Source organism: Glycine soja, chromosome 3 (assembly GCF_004193775.1).
Source record: "Glycine soja cultivar W05 chromosome 3, ASM419377v2, whole genome shotgun sequence".
Classification (NCBI taxonomy): Eukaryota; Viridiplantae; Streptophyta; class Magnoliopsida; order Fabales; family Fabaceae; genus Glycine; species Glycine soja.
In genome coordinates, this window is record NC_041004.1 from 30,563,370 (window position 1) to 30,585,414 (window position 22,045).

Below are 22,045 nucleotides of genomic sequence, written 5' to 3' on the forward strand. Positions count from 1 at the left end.
AGAGTTATAAAAGTGGTAAAAATTGATAGAGTTATTGAGATTAATGAAAATTAAAATATAGCTATAAAGATTAAGAGAAATATATATATATATATATATATATATATATATATATATATATATATATATATATTAAAAGTTATCTTTAAAATATAAAATAATGATACTTAAAGGTAAACTATCTTTTTAGTTCTTAAATTTTATTTTTAATTCTTGAATTTTTTAAATATGTTTTTACTCCTTAATTTTTTTTTGTTACTTTTAGTTTTTAACTTTTTTTTTCATTCTTACTTTTAATTATTTTAAGGGATTAAAAATTTAGACAAAAAAATTGAAAAACAAAATCGATGAAAAAGGTTCGATGACTAAAAACATAAATTTTTAAAAATTTAAGTACTAAAAAAAAATATAGCTAGGTAAGTGATAACATTAAGTTCCAACACTTTAGAATTCATATATTATGTATACATGGGGCTGCTGGCTACCTTTGCTAAAGAGAACCAAGAAATCGTCATTTCATTACTTTGTCAACACCCTCCATCTCGCTATTTGCTTTGGTAAGCCAACTAGGTTTATACATTGGATTTGTTAAAGAAAAAATTTACTACCAAATATAAAAGTCCTAATAATAATGAGACTACGATCTAGAACGGACCAAATTAAATTGTTCACTTTTTTATTCTTCCTCAACTTAGCCATCCTGCCAACGTAAGCAATTACGAAAGCCAACGTAAGCAATTACGAAAATATTTGGCTAAATTTCTAAGCTTGGTTTCTGCAAGGCAAACAATAGCCATGGATAAAAGAAAGAAGAACTGTATTAACAACGCATTTTTTAATACACTATTTTTAACAAGTGCTTTATTGTTTAAATTTATTAAAATTATGGGTGAAGTTCTTTAAATAAGAAATAAGACTCGCAAAATTTTGTAATTCTCAGTAGATTATAACCAATAATAAAAGTATATCAGAAAGTATGGTGCTAACAAGGTCAAATATATTAAGATATTATACAACTCATTCGTTCTTACAAGAACTGAGTTCTGTTCAACATACCAAAGAATCCCCTACCTATAGCTATTGAGAGAGGGTGTGTTTACACTTTGGAAATGGCAGAGAAAGAAGTGAGAAACAAGCAGTTGGTATTAAGGGACTATGTCACTGGCTTTCCCAAAGAATCTGAATTATATGTGACTTCCAATGGTACCATCAAACTGAAGCTAGAAGGTGACTCCAAAAGGGTTTTGGTCAAAAACCTCTTTTTGGCAGCTGATCCACACCTCAGGCCCTTGATGAAGAAAGCTGATAACCTTAGTGTTTTGCAGTCCTTCACCCCTGGCTTAGTAAGCACTAATTAAGCACATGCTCAACAAATTTTATTTTATTTTCAATGTCTGTAATTTATGAGTTTAATTTATATGAACCGTTAATTTTATTATTTTTAAGGTAGTTGTTACAAAAGTCAAGAAATTAATTATACACAGTGAGTGATTTATGATAGATGACAGTGTAAAAATTCTTTATATTTTCTGTGCATGAACTGTTTATTCTTTATATAGTTATTATCTGTTTAGAAAGTGATTCATATAACTCTGAATTGATTGACATGCTTTGTCTATAATTCATATGGATAAGATCATGTTTGATGGAAGGAAGAAATGATTATTTGTGGAAATTGGAACTTGCAGCCACTGTATGGATATGGAGTGGCTAAGGTTGTGGATTCTAGGCACCCTGATTTTGAAGAAGGTGACTTTGTGTGGGGCATAACTGGATGGGAAGAGTACACTATCATCTCATCATTTGAACACTTGTTCAAAATTCAGCACTCTGATGTTCCTCTGTCCTATTATGCAGGGATCCTTGGTATAATAATCTTGACTTGCTTTTTGTGACTTTAGATATGTAATATAAAGCTATATTAATGCATCTTATTCACTTTCAAGTTTTAGGATAATTGATTCATAATAATAATTCAGAGAATTAATTAAAATGCATTGATAATGTAAAGGTTTTTTAAATCGTCATTATTCAATCATGAATGTTATATACAACAATAATAACAAAAGCTTTATTCAACTAAATGTGATCAATTACATGTATCACACATATTATCAGGTATGAATTGTCACATAAATAAAAATTATTGATTTTGTAGTGATTAATTGAAAATTTTTATTTAGAGCAATTTCTAATTAACTGATAATTTTAAAACATTTACACTAGCAGTGTATATAAATTAAATTCACAGTTTGTAGGGTGCTAAATTTTGCTCTATTTCTGATTTTTTTTTCTTTCTTTCTGTATTTAAATTTCCCACTAGGAATGCCTGGTTTAACTGCATATTCTGGATTCTTTGAGGTTTGTGATCCAAAGAAGGGGGAACATGTCTTTGTTTCCGCAGCAGCAGGTGGCGTTGGTCAACTTGTGGGCCAATATGCAAAACTCATGGGTTGTTATGTTGTGGGAAGTGCTGGAAGTAAAGAAAAGGTAATTTCAAATTTTTATTAGGCTGATTAAGCACATTTTAGTCAGGAATGAAGATTTCCAGCTAAAAACTGTGTAGTAAATTAACTTGCACCCGATTACCTATTTTATTTTATTAGTTAACTGTACGGAAAGTTTCAAAATCACATGCTAAACTGTAAATTTGAAGGCGGAAGTGAGCTAAATTTGTTGGAAAATAAACCTAACTCATAAAATTAAGAGAGATGAATTCACACATTTTTATTGAATGATCATTTGTTTAAATAGAGATTTGTCTCATAACGAAGCAATAATAACTGACTTCCTAAATAATAACTAACCACTAACATAACAACTATTAAGTAACAAAAAATAAAAACAGCTAATCCTAAAAATTTGGTCGAACAATTAATAGAAAATAACAAATTAAAAAAAACAACTGCTGATACACATTCAACACTCCTCATTGTATCTTGTATCACTGGTTGACAAGTCCAAGTTTCTCTCTCAATAGCTCAAGATTTAATATAGTCGTATCCATGTCTACTTGAATGTTCTCTTTTTCAACACACGGTGACTTTGCTTCAATAGCTATTCGTACAGCCTCCTTGAAATTTCTTGCAGTAGTAACAACTTGCTTTTCTGCTTCTAGTTCTGGGACTCTTTTATCTATGAAAATAATATTCTGTTTAAAGGATGTTATACCTTGTTGGATGCTTGACTTTCTTGAAGATAGTTCCTGCAAGGAAGCTCTTGCGGTAGAAACCTCATGTTGAAACAATTTCACATCTCCAGCAAGCTCTTCCTCGTTCTTTGCAAGTGTCAATTTGTCCTCCCTGGACTTCAATATAGATGACATCAAACTTCTTCTTAGTTTAACAATTTCACGGTATCCTTTAGCTTCCTTTGAAAAAATCCAAGAAAATTCCCTAAGTCTTGCTCCCATTTCTTCTTCCAGAATGAGAAACTTATCAATTTCCCCCTTCTTTAAATCAAAGTTTCAATCTCTAATTTCATTTGAGCAAGGACAAATTGCAATTTGTCATACTTGACATCAATGCTTGACCGCATATCTTTAAATCTAAAGATAATTTTATTTATCTTATTTTCTACAGCTTCTAAATTAGAGTCATTGTCTATTATCTTCATTTCTTTATGTTTAACTAAAGCAAGAAGTTGTTCCAATTCATCCATTAACACATCTTTTTTCTTTTGTCATTTTGGATTGAATACTCAATGGTACTATTCAATTCTAAATGAGCTTCATTCATAAATTGTGATTCAATCTCCAACTCCATCTTTTTAACCTCCAAGGCTTCAGGGGTTGAAAGCCATTGGCCCATTTCTTTTGAATATACTAACGATGCTCTCTTCATGACAGAATCTGCATTATTTAAAGCATTCATTGCATAATGGTCGAGTGAAATTGTGAATTGTTCCTCAATAGTTGCATGAATAAAATGGCCTAATCTTTTGTGCCAGACTTCTGTATTGTTTACAGTAATAGGATAGGCTGCTTGTTCCTCCTTCAATCGATCAAATGAGAAACTTTTGCCTCTCATTTTGATATTGAAAATTTCCTTTTCATCGACACCGTTAAACAAAGAGTGCTTATCTTCAAAGATGACTTTAAATCCCTTCTCAACCAATTGTCCCACACTTAGCAAGTTTTGATGAATCTCAAGTACATACAAAACATCATAAATTAATTTTTTATCTGCACTACTTTCAATGGCTACAGTTCCCTTTCCTTCAATAGTAACAAGATCACCATTGCCAATTCTAACTTTTGATACATGTGATTTGTCCAATTCTCTAAAAAGTTCTTGATTGTGGGTCATGTGGTTGGTACAACCACTATCCACTAGCCAACATTCACTTGAGTTACTGCTTATAAAACATGTCGCTACAAACAATTGCTCTTCTTGTTATTGATTTGCAACTTGAGCCACATTCTTTTGTTGAAAATTGTTTTTGCAAATTCTCACATGATGCCCCCAACTTGTTGCACTTTTCACACTTAATATCAAGGCTTCTCCAACATTTGAAAGGAGGATGACCCATTATGCCATAGTGCTTGCAAGGAGGAAATCCTTTATTGTCTCCATTGTTGTTGCTTGTGTTAGCTGCTGCTTCTTGGGTGTTGAAATTTTTCTTCTTGTATTTCTTTCGCTTGTTTTTCTCTCCTTGGTTAGATTGCAATTTAGCTTGCAATGCTCCTTCCACAAAACCCTTAGCCCTCATTTTCCTTCTTTGCTCCTGGGCTTGTAAAACATTTACAAGTTTTGCCAAGGTAAGTTTTGACAAATCTCTAGTATTCTCCAAGGATGCAGTAGTAGTCTCAAATCTTTTAGAGACAGTCACCAGTATTTTCTCAACTATTCTTGAGTTAGAAAAATTAGAACCAAGCAATCTTACTTTGTTAGCAATGTTAAGAAGCTTGTTAGCATACTCTTTAATTGTTTTAGACTCCTTCATTTTTTGCATCTCAAATTTTGTAACCAGATTTAGGGCTTGCATTGCTTTAATCCTTTCATCTCCTTCGTATTCATTCTAGAGGAAATTCTAGATTTCATGTGCAAATTTGATGGCCATGATTCTAGTGAAAATTTATTTTGAGATAGCAACAAACAAAGTAGCTCTTGCCTTTGACTTTCTTGCTTTCCTTTCTTTTTGATTTTTTATCTAAGCCATTGTTGGATTAGTTGGTAAGGAAAAAATTTCGTAGTCTTCCTCAACAGCTTCCCAGAGATCATTTGCCTTCAGATGTGCTTCATTCTTGCTGCCCAAATCTCATAATTGTCACCTTCAAACACAGGTGATGCTAGTGTTGTGTATGGTGTTTCAGAATCCATTTACGAGATGAATTAAAGCAAGGTGTTTAGGCTTTTTTGTGATGGATTTCACTTTGTTCACTCACGTGTCCTCCTTAAAAAGAAGGCTCTGGATACCACTCTGTTGTAAAATAAGTGTAACTCACAAAATTAAGAAAAATGAATTCACGTATTTGTGTTGAATGATCTTCTGTTTAAATACAAATGTGTTGTAATAGAAAGAAGCAATAATAACTAACTTACTAAATAATAACCAACCACTAACATAACAATTACTATGTAACAAAAAGTAAAACAACTAATCCTAACAACTTGGTCAAACAATTAATAGAAAATAACAAAACTAACCGACAATTATTAATACACGTTCAACAATATTACATTTTTTTTTATTATTGTCATCTTGTGAAATCAGTTCATCTGTTATTTTAATTGTGTAATTTTGATTCATGCGATAATTATTGAATGTTTAGTTATCATATAGACAAAATTTGTACGATAAAAAGTGGGAAAATCAAATTTAAGAAAAATAAAAATAAAAGGACCAAATTTACAAAATGATTATGATATAAAGAATTTTTTCCATGGCAAAAGAATAATATATTATAAATATAGGGGTATCAGAGGTAACCAAGAGGAATACAATAGTAAGCTATAACTAGTTCCTAATGTGTTCGGTTAGTTAATGTTTACACTCATAATGAAGAGAATAAATACCAACTAACCAAAACAATAAGCTTAGCATCCCTTGATAACATAACATCTATGTCCAATCATTCCCAAGTATCCCAAAATAATTACAAATCACATATGCTTTTAACCATCAATTAAATGTAGTAGCAAGTAAATTAACATTCCGTGGTCAATAATGAGGTTATGCATGCTCCCGGTGATACCATTCATTGAGTGAAGGAACAATTGAAGCTTTTGTTTTTCCCACTAAGCCAAGACCATGTTGTGAAGGCTATTCTTTGCATTAAGCTTTGAGCTTCAAATACTCCCCCTTTGAATATGCACTCATTCCTCACAAGCCAAATGTTCCACACAATTGCTACCCACACCACCATTCACCTTTCCTTGTCTTTGTTGTTTTGTAAGAAGTGATCATGTTGGCTTATATGTGCTTCCAGTGAATTTGGTAAGACCGATTTTATACCCAACCACCAATAGCAAGCTTTCCATACTTCCACCACTCCCTGCATGTGAAAAAACAATGATTCACGGTCTCTTCACACCTATTACATAAAACACACTTGCTATCCTCTTCATCTACAATGACATTTCTTGCCCGAAGATTGTCTTTAGTTGGTAATTTGTTAAGTAGCAACCTCCATACTAAAAAAATTAGCTTTTGGTTGTACCTTTAAATTTCATACCTTTTCCATCAACTGTATATTTTGAGAACCCACAATATCCATATGAAGAGCAATATAAGCCGACTTAACCGAAAAGCTTCTCAAAGCCTCCCCCATCCACCACCAGTCATCACCAACATATTTCCATAAATTTATGTTTGCCAATGTGAGATGTAATTCTTCACATTAACTTTTTTCCCACTCAAACATTTCCATCGTCCATTCAAACTTCCACACCCAACCTCCTTCCCTCCAATGTCCCATGTTTTTTGTACACTCATTTTGTTGTTTAGACAAACTATATAACCTAGGGATCTTAGACGCTAAACTTTCCTCCCCCGCCCAATTATTAAGCCAAAATATAGCTTGATCACCTTCCCCAATTTTCCACTTCAATCTCCTATCAAACCATCCGTTCATTCCTCCACTCCCACAAGACAATTTCAAATCTCTCCACCAAATAGAAAATTGTGGACTATCTTCCTCCCTCACAAAACCTCTCCACCCTCCATACTTGGACTCAATAACCACTCCCCAAAGTATTTCCCTCTCTTTAAAAAAAGCACATCTCCACTTGGCAAGTAAAGCAATATTTAAAAAGAGAAATGTGCTTGATCCCAAGTCCCCCTTGCTCCTTTGGACAAACACACTCTAACCCAACAAATCTTTATTTTTTTTCTCATCCCCTCCCCAAACAAAATTTCTTTGAATAGCAATGATTTTCTTGGCAATCAAGCTAGGCAATTTAAAAAAAGATAGATAAAAAATAGGAAGAGAAGTTAAAACCAAATTAATCAAACAAATTCTTTCGACACAAGATAAAGTTTTGTGTTGAGAAAAAAGCCTATGATATAAAGATAGCAAAAGTGTAATTGGAAAAAGAAATCTTATGCATGTGACAATGCTAATTCAGATATAACTGCAGTAGCCAAAGTTATGTTTCACAACATTCCTTACTTTCATTAACTTTCTGGCTTAGGTTGATATGCTGAAGGATAAATTTGGGTTTGACGAAGCTTTTAATTATAAGGAAGAACATGACTTGGAAGCAGCCTTGAAAAGGTAATAATATCTCATCAGTACTAGACTTCAACAAACTTCACATGACATGAATAATTCTACAATTACAAAGATATACAAAATACGACACTAACAAGCTAGAACACATTTCCGCTCCTTCTTAGTAAGAGATATGCTTTTAAATACTCCATTAATTTTTTTTCTAGAGTTTTAAATCACCTTTTCCAATTCTTGAAGTCTAATTTATATGTTTATTAAGCAATTGTTTAAATAAGCATTTGTTGAGCAACTTTATTTAATATCAATTAATCTTATGTAATAGAATCTAACATATAGAGTATCAAAACTTATAGTCCATATATATGGTCTATTTATATAGCCATCATGTCACGACCCACTCTTGAATCATGACCGGTACACAGACTATAATTTCCTTAGTCTGGTTAGCCTACCCTATATTAAATGACCTGTAAAAAAACATAGTATATCTAAACAAATATATATATATATATATATATATATATATATATATATATATATATATATATATAAGTTTACTTGTTTCTCCTAAAAGAACTTTAATGTATTATAAATTTTTACCTTAAAGAGATCAAATAGAAAATTTAAGGAAATAAGTGGTGTTCTCTTTTTCTCCAATCACATTCTTGTACTTGAGAATGACACAAGGATACAATAAACTTGATAAATGTTGGAACAACGGAAGAAGATGAGTGAAAGGTTGAGAGATAAAAATTTGGGAAGAAGAGATAGGATTTAAAAGATGGGGGTGGGTTATTGAAAAAGAAGAGGAAATTTGAAAATAGGAGGGTTGGGTTGGTTATAAAACTAAAGGGGGGTTTTGGGTGATTATAAAACTAAGAAGGGTTTCGAGTAGTTATAAAACTAAGGGAGGTGGTTATTATATATATATATATATATTATAAAAAAAATAAAATCCTGAATTTCATATCATTTATGTATGTCAGGAGGTGTTGGAAAGTCTTACTTAGTCTTTCTAAGATAAAATCTATTATTTTTAATATTAATTTTGTTTTTTATATGTTACTAATTATTTATTAGTGATTTATAGGAATTTAGTTTAATTAATTAAATAATATGTGAATAATTGTAAATTTTTTAATATTTGATTCAATTGTTATGGGTAAAAATGTTATTTACATATGACTTAATAATCCAATATTCCACTAGTTAGTAGTTGTAGCATTATTATTGGCCACTTTTGTACTAGGTACTTTCCTCAAGGAATTGACATATATTTCGATCTTGTTGGGGGCAAAATGCTGGATGCGGCTCTCGTGAACATGCGAGTCCATGGTAGAATTGGAGTGTGTGGAGTGATCTCTCAGCTCACTCTAAAGGAGCCTGAAGCACTGAAAAATGCAATGTGTCTTGTTTATAAGAGGGTTCGCATGCAAGGGTTCAATGTGGTTGACTATTATCACATTTATCCCAAATTCTTGGACCTTTTGCTGCCTCAAATAAGAGAAGGGAAGATATCATGCTTGGAAGACATAGTTGAGGGACTTGAGAATGGCCCACATGCATTGATTAGAGTTTTCAGTGGTCACGCCATTGGAAAACAAGTAGTTTCAGTTGCCAATGAATAACACCTTTCTCTTACCTTTTTTTCTTTTATTTCTTTGGACACTGTGTGAAATTTCTCAAACAAAAATAAAAAGTAAGCCTAGGAGTTCTTTTTACTTTAATTTCAAAAGTATAGCAAATCAATTCTCACAAAAAAAAATATATGTATGTAGGATTTTTGTGGTAAAGAAATGTTAATTAACACATTTTATGACTTTTTTTATAATATATTACTAGTCTTTGGGTAATAATTTTAAATATTTAATTTTAATTACTCATTTAATTTATATTTATTTATGGGTCAAAATATTTAGTCCATATACTTATTCAAATTTTACTTTTTAGTCCTACATTTAAAAAACGTCTATTTTAGTTTCTATACACATATTTTTAGATCTCATTTTGATTTCTGTGGTTAAAGAGTATTGACATGAGTTATTTTATATTTTAGTCTTTATATTAATATTATTTTTATATTTTTCTTCCTATAATTTCACAAATTTTACCTTTTAATTCATGTCCATAAAAATCATATATTTTAGTGCAACCTTTTTTTAATCTTGTTTTGGTCAGTGTCATACTGTCATTAAAAATAACAATCATTAACAATGACTGACGTGACATTGACATATGTTGCAGAATAAAACTACTCCAGGTATAGGCAATTTTTATTTTTGTTTTAGTTTCTAACAACACGTTTTTTCCTTTTCTTATTTTTTTTCTTCTTTTCATCCTCGCTATCTATTTTGTTCCTTTTTTTTTTCCTTATCACCACATCTCTCCTTTTATTTTGTAGGTTTTATTTTTTCAAATCATCTTGCATAAACTAATCCTCATTGAGTTCGTGTTTGGAAAAAAATTGCATCACATCTAGATTTAATACACATTCAGTAGCTTATGCATCGTTTTAATGTTTTGACATGGTCTTTTTGCCTTGGCGTGGATTTAAGACGTGTTTCCAATCATGCTCTAACTCTAAAATAGAGAGCCTTAAGGTTGCATAGTTCAAACGCACTTTCTATAAAACACAACGTAGCATACAAGTAGTGATTTGTGTTGGCCCTCCTTGCAGTGGCAAGCACTTGCTCCATTATTTTAATCTTGCTAAATAAAACACTTGGAAACGTGTTGCATCATACCAAACGCTTTGGGTATTCATGCGGGACTTTTATCAAAAAGGGTGTAAATTTTTTTAGTTTTTCTATTTGGGGTCAATTTTAAATTAATATTAAAAATGGAATGAGGTGCAACATGTGACTTGTGAGTTAGAAGTTGTAACATCTATTACGATTTATTGTTTTTTTAACTGAAGTCGTATAATTTTTTACAATTTCAACTTATTTTTTTTAATTATGAATTTAAAGTTGTATATGTTTTTTTTAAATTATGACTTTGAAATCATATTTTTTTTTTTAAAAAAAAATTTTTGTTTCGGGATTTTTTATTTATTTTTATTTTTTTACTTTTGCTTTCAATTTTTTTAAAAAAAATTATAAATATTTTTATTTATTTAATTATTAAATAAATATTTTTAATTTCACTTGTGATTAGTTTTATTTAATATCTTGTATATATTTTTTATATGTTTTTATTTAATATGTTATATATTTTTTTAATATTGTTTCCTTAAAATATTTTATATAATTTTTTTAATAATGTTTTACTTAATATGTTTTTTAGATTTAAAATTTAGATATTTTTTTAATAATGTTATTGAATTTAATTTGTTTTGTAAATGAAAGAAATAATATAAAATACTTAAATTTTATAAAAATTAAAATTTTAAAACAAGTAAATTGAAAAATCCAAGACATTTAAACGAAAATTACATGTTTTTTTAACATAATTGTAGTAATTGTCTATACAAACATGTAGATGGCTAACATAATTTCTACTTTTATGTTTCTCTTTAATTTGTATTGTTCATTTTATATTAATGTATTATGTTGTTTTTAATTTAACAACTACTTTTATTACTAAATTATTAGATGTTGTTATTAGTAAATTCTTTTATATAAAATAAATAATACTATTTAACAAATTATAAGTTAATATTAGTAATAAAATATTTTAATATTTATTTTAAAATTTTAGTTTTTTAAACAAAACAAAATATACAAAAAAATATATTAAATATTATTATGCTCATTTTTATTTCATTTACAACACAAATCAAATTCAATAACACGTTAAAAAAAATACGTGTAATTTAAAATCAACCCCCAAATAAAAAAAAAACAAAAAAAATTTACACCCTTTTGATAAAAGTCCCTATTCATGCCATGTAACTCCAAGTTCTCTAACACTACCATAAAATCAAAACTACCAATACAATACCTACACAAATTTTCTGACAGTTATTAAATTGTCATATATTTAAAAATGAAAATGAAAATGTTTCCACCGGGCATTGCCTCTAGAGGTGATTTTTGGTAACGATGCGTGACAAAAGCATTATGTGATCTAACAAATGAATAAAATGGCAACTTTCATGCTTTCAAGTATTTTATGCAATAAGATTAACACTATGCAGCAAGTCTCTACCACTACAAGGAATGCCAATACAAATCGTTACTCGCAATCTACATCGCCTTGTGCAAGAAAGCGTGTCTAAACAATGTATCCGCAAAGGCTCTCATTTAGGGTCAATGAAAAATATTAGTTGATGCAAGAGGATTTAAAAGAAACAAAACCCACAAAATAAGAGGAGAGAGATGTTGATGAGGAAAAGTAGAGAAAAGAAGGAACCAGAAAGGGGAGTGAGGTATAAAAAGGGGATCAATGTTCATAAAGACTAAAACATAAAGAAAATTGCTTGTCAAATATTGTTAAGTAAATATTTGAGTTAAATGAGTATTTTAACATTTTTATGCATAGGTTATTGTATATATTATTTAATAAATATGATAATTTAAGAATGACAAATATGTTATTACATAATCATTGAATTTTTTAAAAATTATCAGCATAATTAATATTTACTAGTAAATTTCAAATAATTAAACTTATAAAAACAAATCTTCTAATATCTATCTTTTATACAAATAAGGTCCTGACTGCCTGTTGTATATCATTGTGACATGTGGCAAAATAAAAAAAGAAAAGAAAGAACTCTGCCTTCTCTAGGCAGTGACCCCTCTTTGCATTCCTTCTTTTCCCACTCCCCCCACGTGTCCTGCCTGTTTTTTTATCCATCATTTCTCTCCTTTGGGTTTGCCGTCTGAACTTTCACTTTCTCTCCTAAACAAAAAGCACCTCCCGAACTGCCCTTCTCTCCAAACCTACTTACTGACGTTTGGTTTTTCCGTCCGTTGCCGGTTTGTCTTGCATTGACTTTTTTTTTTCGGTTGCTCCCGTTGGGTGACCTTTCTGATCATGTTCATTCTCTGTTTTTCTTTTTTTCCCGTTACTCTTACATTGTATCTGGGTTTTTGTTGATGACTTTTCCTTAGTAGGTTGTTCTCCTATCCAGGCGTGGTTCTTTTTGGTTTTCTTTTGTTGTCCAGATTTGTATTTGCTTCCTGCTCGCTGAGCTTTCTGTTTTGTATTTTGCTTCCTTTTCATTCTCGACGCTTTGCATGCAATCGTTTTTTTTTTTTTTTGCTTTGGTTTTTATATTGCTTTGGACTGAAAAAAGGTGTGACCTTTGTCTGATTTTGATGTTGTGGACTACTGTTTGTCTTGCCTCCTCTGTGGTTTGGCCTTTGTGTTCGTTTTTATGCCTAAAGTTTTCAACTTTGTATTTGGTTCCTTTTCATTCCCTCTATTCTTCTGGATTTTTCTTTTCCGGTTACTCTTTACCTTTTTTGTTTGGGTTTTGTTGACGTCTGTTGCTATTTTGTTCTCCTCACCAAGTCTAGAACTACGATTTTGTTCTTCTTTTTCAATTGCTTTCGTTGTCTAGGTTTGTATTTGGTTCCTTTTCATTCTCTGCAGATTTGTTGGTTTTTTTAAACGTCTATATTTACTAAATGCTATAAAAAAAAACTATTTTTTACCATGCCTTTGTCTATGTCTTCCATTGTCAATGGTATTTTGTCTCCTACCACTTTTGTCCTATTTGTTGTGTATTTGTTTGTTTTCATTTTGCACAAAAGGTTTTGGAAGTTGGTATGCCTGCCGTTTTTTGCTCCTGTTTAGTGTTTAGGGTATGCCTACTACTGTTTTGTGTGTACCTGTTTGTTTTTATTTTATTCTAACCAAAGGGTTTTGAAGGACCGGTCTTTTACTAGGACTTTGGTTTTACTATGTTACCCAGGTTTGTGCATTCTTTGTCCGTACATCTATCAGGTGTGCTCTCTATTTTCTGTCTATTTGTGTGTTTTTTCCTAATTTTATGTGGTCTTCATTATCTGTGTTGTAGCCATGCCTCAAAAGGAAAATCTCATATCTGAGTTACATACGAGAAAAGGAACATGGAAGATAGTGTCCATATCACTAATCTTCGGGAAGTTAGAAAGCAAAATAGTAAACAAGCAATTGAGATGGTGTTGATGGACCAAACGGTTATTGTTGTGTTCTTTCTGTTTGTTGTTATTAGTCATTTCTATTGTATGTGATGTGACTTCATTTTGTGATTTTTGGTGTTTCAGGGTACAAATATTAGTGTTACTCTCTGGCAAGAATTGTTCGCTGAGTTCCGGCACACGTTACATTGTGGTTCTTCGTATTTGATTCAAAACCTAAGGATTGTTGACAACCAGTCTAAATACAGAGTCACCCAGTTCCACTTTTGGTTTATTTCGCCAGAACTACATCTATCAAGGAGATCCAGCATCCAGAAATTCCTCCTAATGTCTACATGATTACTCTGTTTGCTGATATAATCTCTGGGGTGGCGCCACACCATACTTTAGTGGGTCAATTTATTGAGTTTTTCGTATAACAAACAATTTCGTATACATTTTTCTGTGGGACTAACGTTTGTGTTGGGTGGCCATTTTGGGCAAGACATTGTTGGGGTGGTCGCTGATCTCATTGATGTTAAGACAATTAATCCCCCTCACAGGATGACAGTCAAGCTTAGAGATAACAGGTATTCAAATGTCCTAATTTCAAATATATATCCTCCCAAAGGAACCAAAATAAACAATTGCAGCTTCTCCTTATTATTTTATATGATCAATAGGTTAGCAACAACTAATATGGTGATTGTGATTGTTTGGTGATAGTAACTCGGACATCATAATGACTGTTTAAGAGGACTATGCTATTCAGCTTCATCATGTTATTGACAAAAACCTTTTGCTTCAGGAACCATTGATTGTTATGTTGAGCCTGGGTAAAATCAAAGATGCTACAGGTCAGTGTGGTGTTAATTGGTCTTTGTTTTATAGATTTATTCCCTTTGGTCAATAAATATCTATGTTGTTGATCATGTTGACGGATATTTTTCCAGACAAGTATCCTCTAAGCGTCCAAAATATCAAGTATGGGACTAGATTGTATGTCAACACTAACATTGCAGAGATACAACAATTTTGTGATAGGTTTGTCATTAATTTTGCATTTTTTATATGTAGTCTTGCTGTAACTCTAATTTTGTTACTTGCGGTCCATTCAGTTTGTGTGTCCCATTTTACTCTGGTGGAATAATCGATGATAGAGGTAGTTCTCAGTCCCAATCTAGCCAAAGTAAATTGGTGGAGAAGTTTTTGCACAATGCTCAGGTGGTCAGTATAGGTGAAATTAACAACCTCAAATAGGTGACTAATTGAACAGTGCAATCCTTTATGTGTGCTTTACCTCATCTTTGTTTTAACCCCTATTGTTTACCATTTTTTTAGGATTGTTACTATTTGACTGTTGGGACAGTTGACGAAATCATCATTGATGCTCCATGGAGTTATGACAGTTGTCCTTACTGTACCACAACATTTGATCCATCAAAAGTAGGCTCAGCTTGTCGTTCTTGCCAGAACCGAGTGAACGACACAGTTCCAAGGTAAGGCCAGGAATCTTCTTCGCACTAATTATTTGGTTACACGTTTGATTGCATTACCAAATTTTATTGAAACTGCTATGGTTGCCAAGGTATAAGTTAAATGTTAGGATGAAGCATAATGGGAACAAAGGAAACTTCATTTTTTGGGATGCAACATGTATCAAGATGTTTGGTAAGACTGTTGCAAAATGTCGAGATGAATTGATAGCGGTATGTTCTGTACAATGCAATGATAGATTAAATAATATTGTGGTTTGTGATTGACACAAATTAATTTCCCTATCTAGGCTGGGGACGACATTAAGGTGTTTCCATCGTGTGTTGATGAAATATTGTCTAAAACTTGGGCTATCAGATTTAAGTACCATTCACAATTGCGCCAATCATGTGTGTTGGATGCCAGTGAAGAACCCTATCATATTCAAACATTGACAACCACCCTTGGGTTGAAAGTAATAACTAATTAAGTTTATCATAATATAAGGTTAACAAAAAATAATTGACGTTTGTTCTGCCTTAATATTTTGCATGTAGGGAGAAGCAAGGATGGGAAAGACAATAGTTGTTGAGCCTAAAAGTTCACCGCCAATTTACCATCCTACGGTGGGTATTTTGTTCCGATATTTTTTTGGGTGTAGGATTGACAAATGTTTTTAACTATTATTATGTGACAAATCTTTGCTTATTATATTGTTGTTAATATATATATATATATATATATATATATATATATATATATATATATATATATATATATAAATGGGTCCACAGCCATCGTTGTCAGCAAACCAATTTTGAGATTCTGATGAGTATACACAATATCAGCTATCAACTAACAAACATATCAAAGCTGAGTAATTAGTGGTTACAAAATCCTGTGGTATCAGCCTGTATGTTTTGTTTAACATCAACTTCATCATTTTGAATATGTTATGCCAGTACATATGACAATATATTTTGTGATGTACAACAACATTTAATACCAATGTTGTATAAACAATCGAATATCGAATATATATATGAATCATCGTATTTATCCTTTAACTTATGTTTGTTCTTCATCCGTATGATACTCTTAACTTTCGTCGTTGACATGATAATTATTAAATTAAATCAGAGGATAACAATTGACTGTGCATTGAACAAGATAACATATAAACCCATTGCCTTTAGTTTGTTTTGATGTAACTGGCTCTATGTAGGCTGTGTATGAAAAAAAAACTTCCTTCCTTGCTTTATCCTCCTGTCATGCTTACTGGTGTCGGTTGTTATCCTTACTATGTGTTACTGATACTATGTGTTACTGTTATTATTATATATCCAAATAAAACATATTAGCTTTTGTCATTTAATGTTTATATTTATATATATATATATATATATATATATAAATATATATATATATATATATTTATATATTTATATTCATATTTATATTATATATTATATATTATTATTATATTATATTATATTTACATTTGTTGTGCTTTAATGTGACAAATGTTTATTACTTTACAAAGGATGCAGCTTGCAGTATGCCTTTGAAACAAATGGTAACTTATGGAAACTATCAAAATCCATTTATTATATTTTATTGGAGTGTGTGATTATATTTCTTAAAAAATTAAAATTGCAATTTTGGGGGTTTTGCCTTTGTCAGTACCCAGAATAGCTATAGCCTACAATCATTTCTCATTTTGCAGATGAGATGGTCGTCGTATCTTCACGTAGAGATATTGATATAAATAAATATGTAACTAAAATATATATAAATATACATACAAATACAATATACATTATATGACTTTTCTTTTCTCTCTCCTACTTTTCTGTTGTGTTTCTCCCTCCTACTATGTTCTCGGTTACTCTTTCTCCTTCAATCTTCTGTGTCTCCATCTTTCTCTTTCACAATGTTCTATTTTCCTTCTATTTGTGATGTTTTTTACTTCATACACGAGATTGCTAGCGATTATTTATTTATTATTATTGTATTATTATATTATATGTTATTATATTATATGTTATATATGTTATTATATATTTTTATATTATATCATATGTTGTCCTTTCAAGTCACCTCATCATAACAAATTTCAATAAACAGCGGTTTCAAAACCCTTTTTAACTACTACTTCAATTTAATGTTAAATTAATTGAATTAATAATTATTAATTGATAATTGGTCAATCATTCATTAGTTTATTCATTATTAATTATTAATTATTAGTGATCAGTGATTATTAGTGATGGGGAACCGGGTATGGTAGATATAAAGTCTTTATTTTACATTGGTGTTATCGTCAAGTGAGTAACAACTCTTTCATCGTTCTTCCAACACCAAAACCAAACTCTGCCCGCACAATGAGTTCTGTAATATCCACTACCTCCACCGTTGTAAGTTATTCTGCTTTTATTTAGTTCAGTCTTTATTCTTCTCATATATCCATCATTCTTCATACATAATTCTTTTCCTTTATATTTATAAGTTTCTTTGGTCGAATTATTAATCTCCATAGATATACAAACAATTTATTTGCTTCATGTCTCCCAAAAGTTTAACTATGACACATTTCGTTGTTCAGGCAGCACCCAGTTACTTCGACAACCCAATTATATACAAATTTCAATCTGTTGTCCACGTTGATAGAGTATGTGTTTTCATATTGACTATCTTATTCATTTTATTGTATGAAATTAACACAAGAATTATATCTACTATTGTGGGGTCAACCATGTAATTGATGTATGATTCCAGAACTTCATTCAAATACCATCAGCATGTCACATACAATGGGGTCCTACTTACCCACCGTATGTAACGTTTGATTACAATGGAGAAAAACATTTTATAAAGATTAGAAGAGATGGTAACAAATTCTATTTTGCGGATGGATTGAAGGACTTCAGGAGAGCGTTGGGTATTTATGAAGGCCTGGTGGTTCATTTTGCTACACCCGATAGAAATACAAGCGTTGGGTATTAGACAATATTATATTTGTTGTTCCACTTGATTCAATATATGGTATAAACATATTTCTTATTCACCTGTTCAATTGCTTGGTTTTTGTAATCTTTAATTTTAATTCAGTTATTATTATTATATTGATGCATAAAATATTATCTACCAAGCGATTGAATCAATTATATATACTTAGCCTATGACAAAATACAAAAAATGTTAATGCTCAACATTCCTATAATTATTAACCAATGGTTCTCAACATATAGTAATAATTAAAATCGCATACTTAAGCTATCCCAGGCATCCACAAATTATTAATCATATGTACAACAATAACAAGAATGTCATAAATATATATTCCTTCCTTTGTGTATTTTTTAAAATAATAAATAATTGTTATATTATCACTAATCTCATTACCTGCAAACACATTTAATGTGTGCAGGTAATAAAGCTTATACTGCTATTCTTTTGTCCTTTATTGACGACTATTTTTTGGGATGTCACGCTCCATGCATTTAATGAACCAAATTTAGATACAGCTTTACCAGCAAGACTGACTTACCTTGATTGGTTAGGTGGTTTCACCCAATGTATAATCAATCACTTGCATAGTAAGTAAACTCAACTGATATAGCACCCAAAGTCACTTCCCTCATTCCAGGGCCTTTGTCAATTCTCCATCGATGTCAATCAATCAATATCAATATTAATGCAATCGAAACTATTCTTCAAAAACTTTTTATGTTTTCAATTCGTTTGCCAATGCACCATTCATTTTTAAATATTTTGTTTCCTTCCTCATCAAACATTGAATGTATTCAACTTCAAAAAGAAGGACGATGATCATAAATGCTCAGACATGAGAGAATTTGCAAAACAAGTGTTTTACAGTCACAGACGATTCGCACAACACCAAACCATCAAGTATGAAATTTAATGCATGTTTTACTACATGCTTTTGTATTCTTTAATGCTATTGTGCTTTTTGAATTGAAAACACATATCCCTTCACTGACGCATCCAAATGACTGTCATATTGGTATCATTTTTTTCCAACTACTACATTTACTTATGTTGTAAGTTTTAACATTTAATTTTCATGGTCTTTGGCAATTATAAACCAATTGTTACAGAAATCAAACTTCAAATGGACAACTATGTTGAATGAAGAAAGCGTAGGAAAATTATTTTACAACAAAAAAGACAATATCCAGTCACTAATGGTAACAATCAATACAAAATTGTAATTCATTTATACGTTATTGAGATCAATATTATACTTACGAACACTATTATTACAGTCAACTTCTAGTATACCTCACAGTGTAGCCCAGCCTTTAACGATCATAACCCCACTACAAGCTCCCAATCTACACCATCGACAAACATGACTTTATCTATGAATTGATCTCAACATCATTCGACTGACCATACAGTCAATGTTTTGTTCATCCAGAGGAATTTGATGTCATCTTATGACAATAAAAAAAATGAAGCAACCCCTTCTACATCCACATGTCAAACCAGTGATTATCGTTCCAATATCACACACTGTGACATTCATATAGGTAATTTTTATTGTAATGTTATTGTTACATATCTACATAGACACATTTGATTTTTTATTACATCATTTTCTAATCTTATTCTACAGTCAAGTTATATATATGATGTCGTGATGTCTGTTTACAGATAAAAATCACACACCATCTAACACTAGACAGGAAGATCAATTTGTGATTCATGACCTCTTAGATTGCACTGATGACGATGTGAATATGACACAGGAAAACATGGATATAGGTAATCATCCATTATTTATATTGTGCTTCTTGCATCATTAAATAACTGAATAAAATGCTTTCAACTCATATATTTTATACCAAATTAATATATATAGATTACTCATTCAACGACCCAACAATAGATGATATTGATGATTATGATGATCAAAGCTTTCTAGCCGCATCATCTGAATATCAAAATGTAGGTTTTTCCTCACATCTTTAAAATGCATTATTCTGTCTTCGATGTATAAAATTACTGATAAGTAATTTATAGGTAGTGCTTACATTGATATTGGAGATACTGTATGGGAATGCCAACATTGTAAAGCTATGATGTGGTATGATGAGAGGATAAATAAAGACAAACAAAGCAGGAAACCAAGGTTTTCATTATGTTGTTATGATGGAAAAATACAATTGTCTCTGTTACAGCAACCACCTCATCCATTGAGTTACTAACTTTTCAATGACCACGATCCTACAGGTAAGAATTTTCAGCAAAACATACGTTCGTATAATCTAATGTTTGCATTCACATCACCGGGTATCAAAATAGACACATCTTATAACATTGGAAGGGGACCTCCAACTTTTCGTATACATGGCCAAACACATCATCTTATTGGAAGCCTCATCCCTATGCCTAATAGCCCACCCAAGTTTGCACAACTATATATTTATGATACAAACAATGAGATCAACAATAGACTTTCACAGAACCCGTCAGTATTTATACTTATGTTACACCTTTTAAAATTTTCATTTTCAAATGTCTGTCAATTGTCGTCTGACTAATTTTAAATTTACAGCATGCATCGTATGCTTAATGATGACATTATCATTGGAATAAAAAATATTCTTGATGATCACAATCATTATGCCCAGAAGTTTAGGATGACAAGGGACAAATTGCAATCTGCTACAATTCCTGACCTCAAACTAAAACTGATTAGTCAAAGATAAACAGATGGAAGATTATATAACTTACCGACTTCCACCAAAGTTGCTACTTTGATTGTTGGTAACGAGCACACAACTGATAAAAGAGATATCATAATAGAAAAACAATCTGGACTTCTGAAGAGAATACATGAACTTCATCCTGCATATTTGCCTTTGCAATATCCCCTTTTATACCCAAAAGGAGAAGATGGTTATAGAGCAGATATACCTCATAAAGATTACCATGGACAGACTAGAATATGTTTGCCTCAGAAAATTATTTGTCAAGCTTTTATTTATGAACACCATGGACAGACCAAAATATGTTTGACAACAAACATGACAATGGATGGCAGATGATATCAAATTCGATCATAAGAAACAAGGTAATTCTATATATACAAAATAAGAACTTATTACCCATAATCATAATGCTTATTACTATACTAATCACAGGTATCCAGCTTACTGAAAAGGAAACAATCCATTTATGTTTGACTGAAATTGAAAATATGCTATAAGCCAAAAGAAAAAGCCTACAAGATTTTCCTTCCATGCCATACCCAATAGGATATGCACCTAACCAACACCATAATAAACTCATCCACAATGAAATGGCATATTGCAAACAAATACTGGCAGCATAATTCAACAGATCTTACCATTTGTTGACAGGTATATACAAATTTTTACACTTTTTATTTAGACCCTCCTCAGTCACAACAGTGCATATTACTAATTCTTAATATGTCAATATATAAATACAGACGATCAAAAATCTATTGTCGATACCATTATTCGTGTTGTTGACACTCAATCAGCGGGAGTTTACTTCCTCTATGGATATGGTGGAACTGGCAAAACATTTGTTTGGACAACATTATCATTTGCTATACGCTCCAATGGTGGTATTGTTTGTACAGTTGCTTCAAGTGGAATTGCTTCATTATTATTGCCTGGTTACATTCTAAATTTGTTATTCCAGTGCCTACAACACAGAATTCAACATGCAATTTTCATCAAGGCAGCCACTTAGCTGAATTATTGAATGTTACAAAACTAATAGTCTAGGATGAAGCTCCAATGTGTCACAAGTTCACTTTTGAGGCACTTGATAAAAGCCTTAA

General features: G+C 31.2%; 2 protein-coding genes and 2 long non-coding RNA genes across 4 annotated transcripts; all 4 read left to right on the forward strand.

The window, feature by feature from the left end:
* The first annotated feature begins 836 nt into the window (after window positions 1-836).
* LOC114406423 (2-alkenal reductase (NADP(+)-dependent)-like) lies at window positions 837-9,402 on the forward strand. Its single transcript, XM_028369116.1, has 5 exons — window positions 837-1,343; window positions 1,689-1,866; window positions 2,324-2,490; window positions 7,635-7,717; window positions 8,925-9,402. The coding sequence occupies exons 1-5, from the start codon at window positions 1,110-1,112 to the stop codon at window positions 9,301-9,303; spliced, it is 1,041 nt and encodes a 346-aa protein (XP_028224917.1). The 5' UTR covers window positions 837-1,109; the 3' UTR covers window positions 9,304-9,402.
* Window positions 9,403-13,334: 3,932 nt separating this feature from the next.
* Window positions 13,335-14,310, forward strand: LOC114405463. Its single transcript, XR_003665233.1, has 3 exons — window positions 13,335-13,538; window positions 13,644-13,785; window positions 13,873-14,310. It is a non-coding gene; the product is annotated as an uncharacterized LOC114405463 (long non-coding RNA).
* Window positions 14,311-14,456: 146 nt separating this feature from the next.
* On the forward strand, window positions 14,457-15,888 carry LOC114405464. The gene is made up of 4 exons (XR_003665234.1): window positions 14,457-14,582; window positions 14,679-14,985; window positions 15,067-15,224; window positions 15,314-15,888. It is a non-coding gene; the product is annotated as an uncharacterized LOC114405464 (long non-coding RNA).
* Window positions 15,889-17,411: 1,523 nt separating this feature from the next.
* Window positions 17,412-18,277, forward strand: LOC114405465. Its single transcript, XM_028367986.1, has 3 exons — window positions 17,412-17,618; window positions 17,807-17,872; window positions 17,980-18,277. Exons 1-3 carry the CDS (start codon window positions 17,586-17,588, stop codon window positions 18,205-18,207), a joined length of 327 nt encoding a protein of 108 aa, XP_028223787.1. The 5' UTR covers window positions 17,412-17,585; the 3' UTR covers window positions 18,208-18,277.
* Window positions 18,278-22,045: the final 3,768 nt, after the last annotated feature.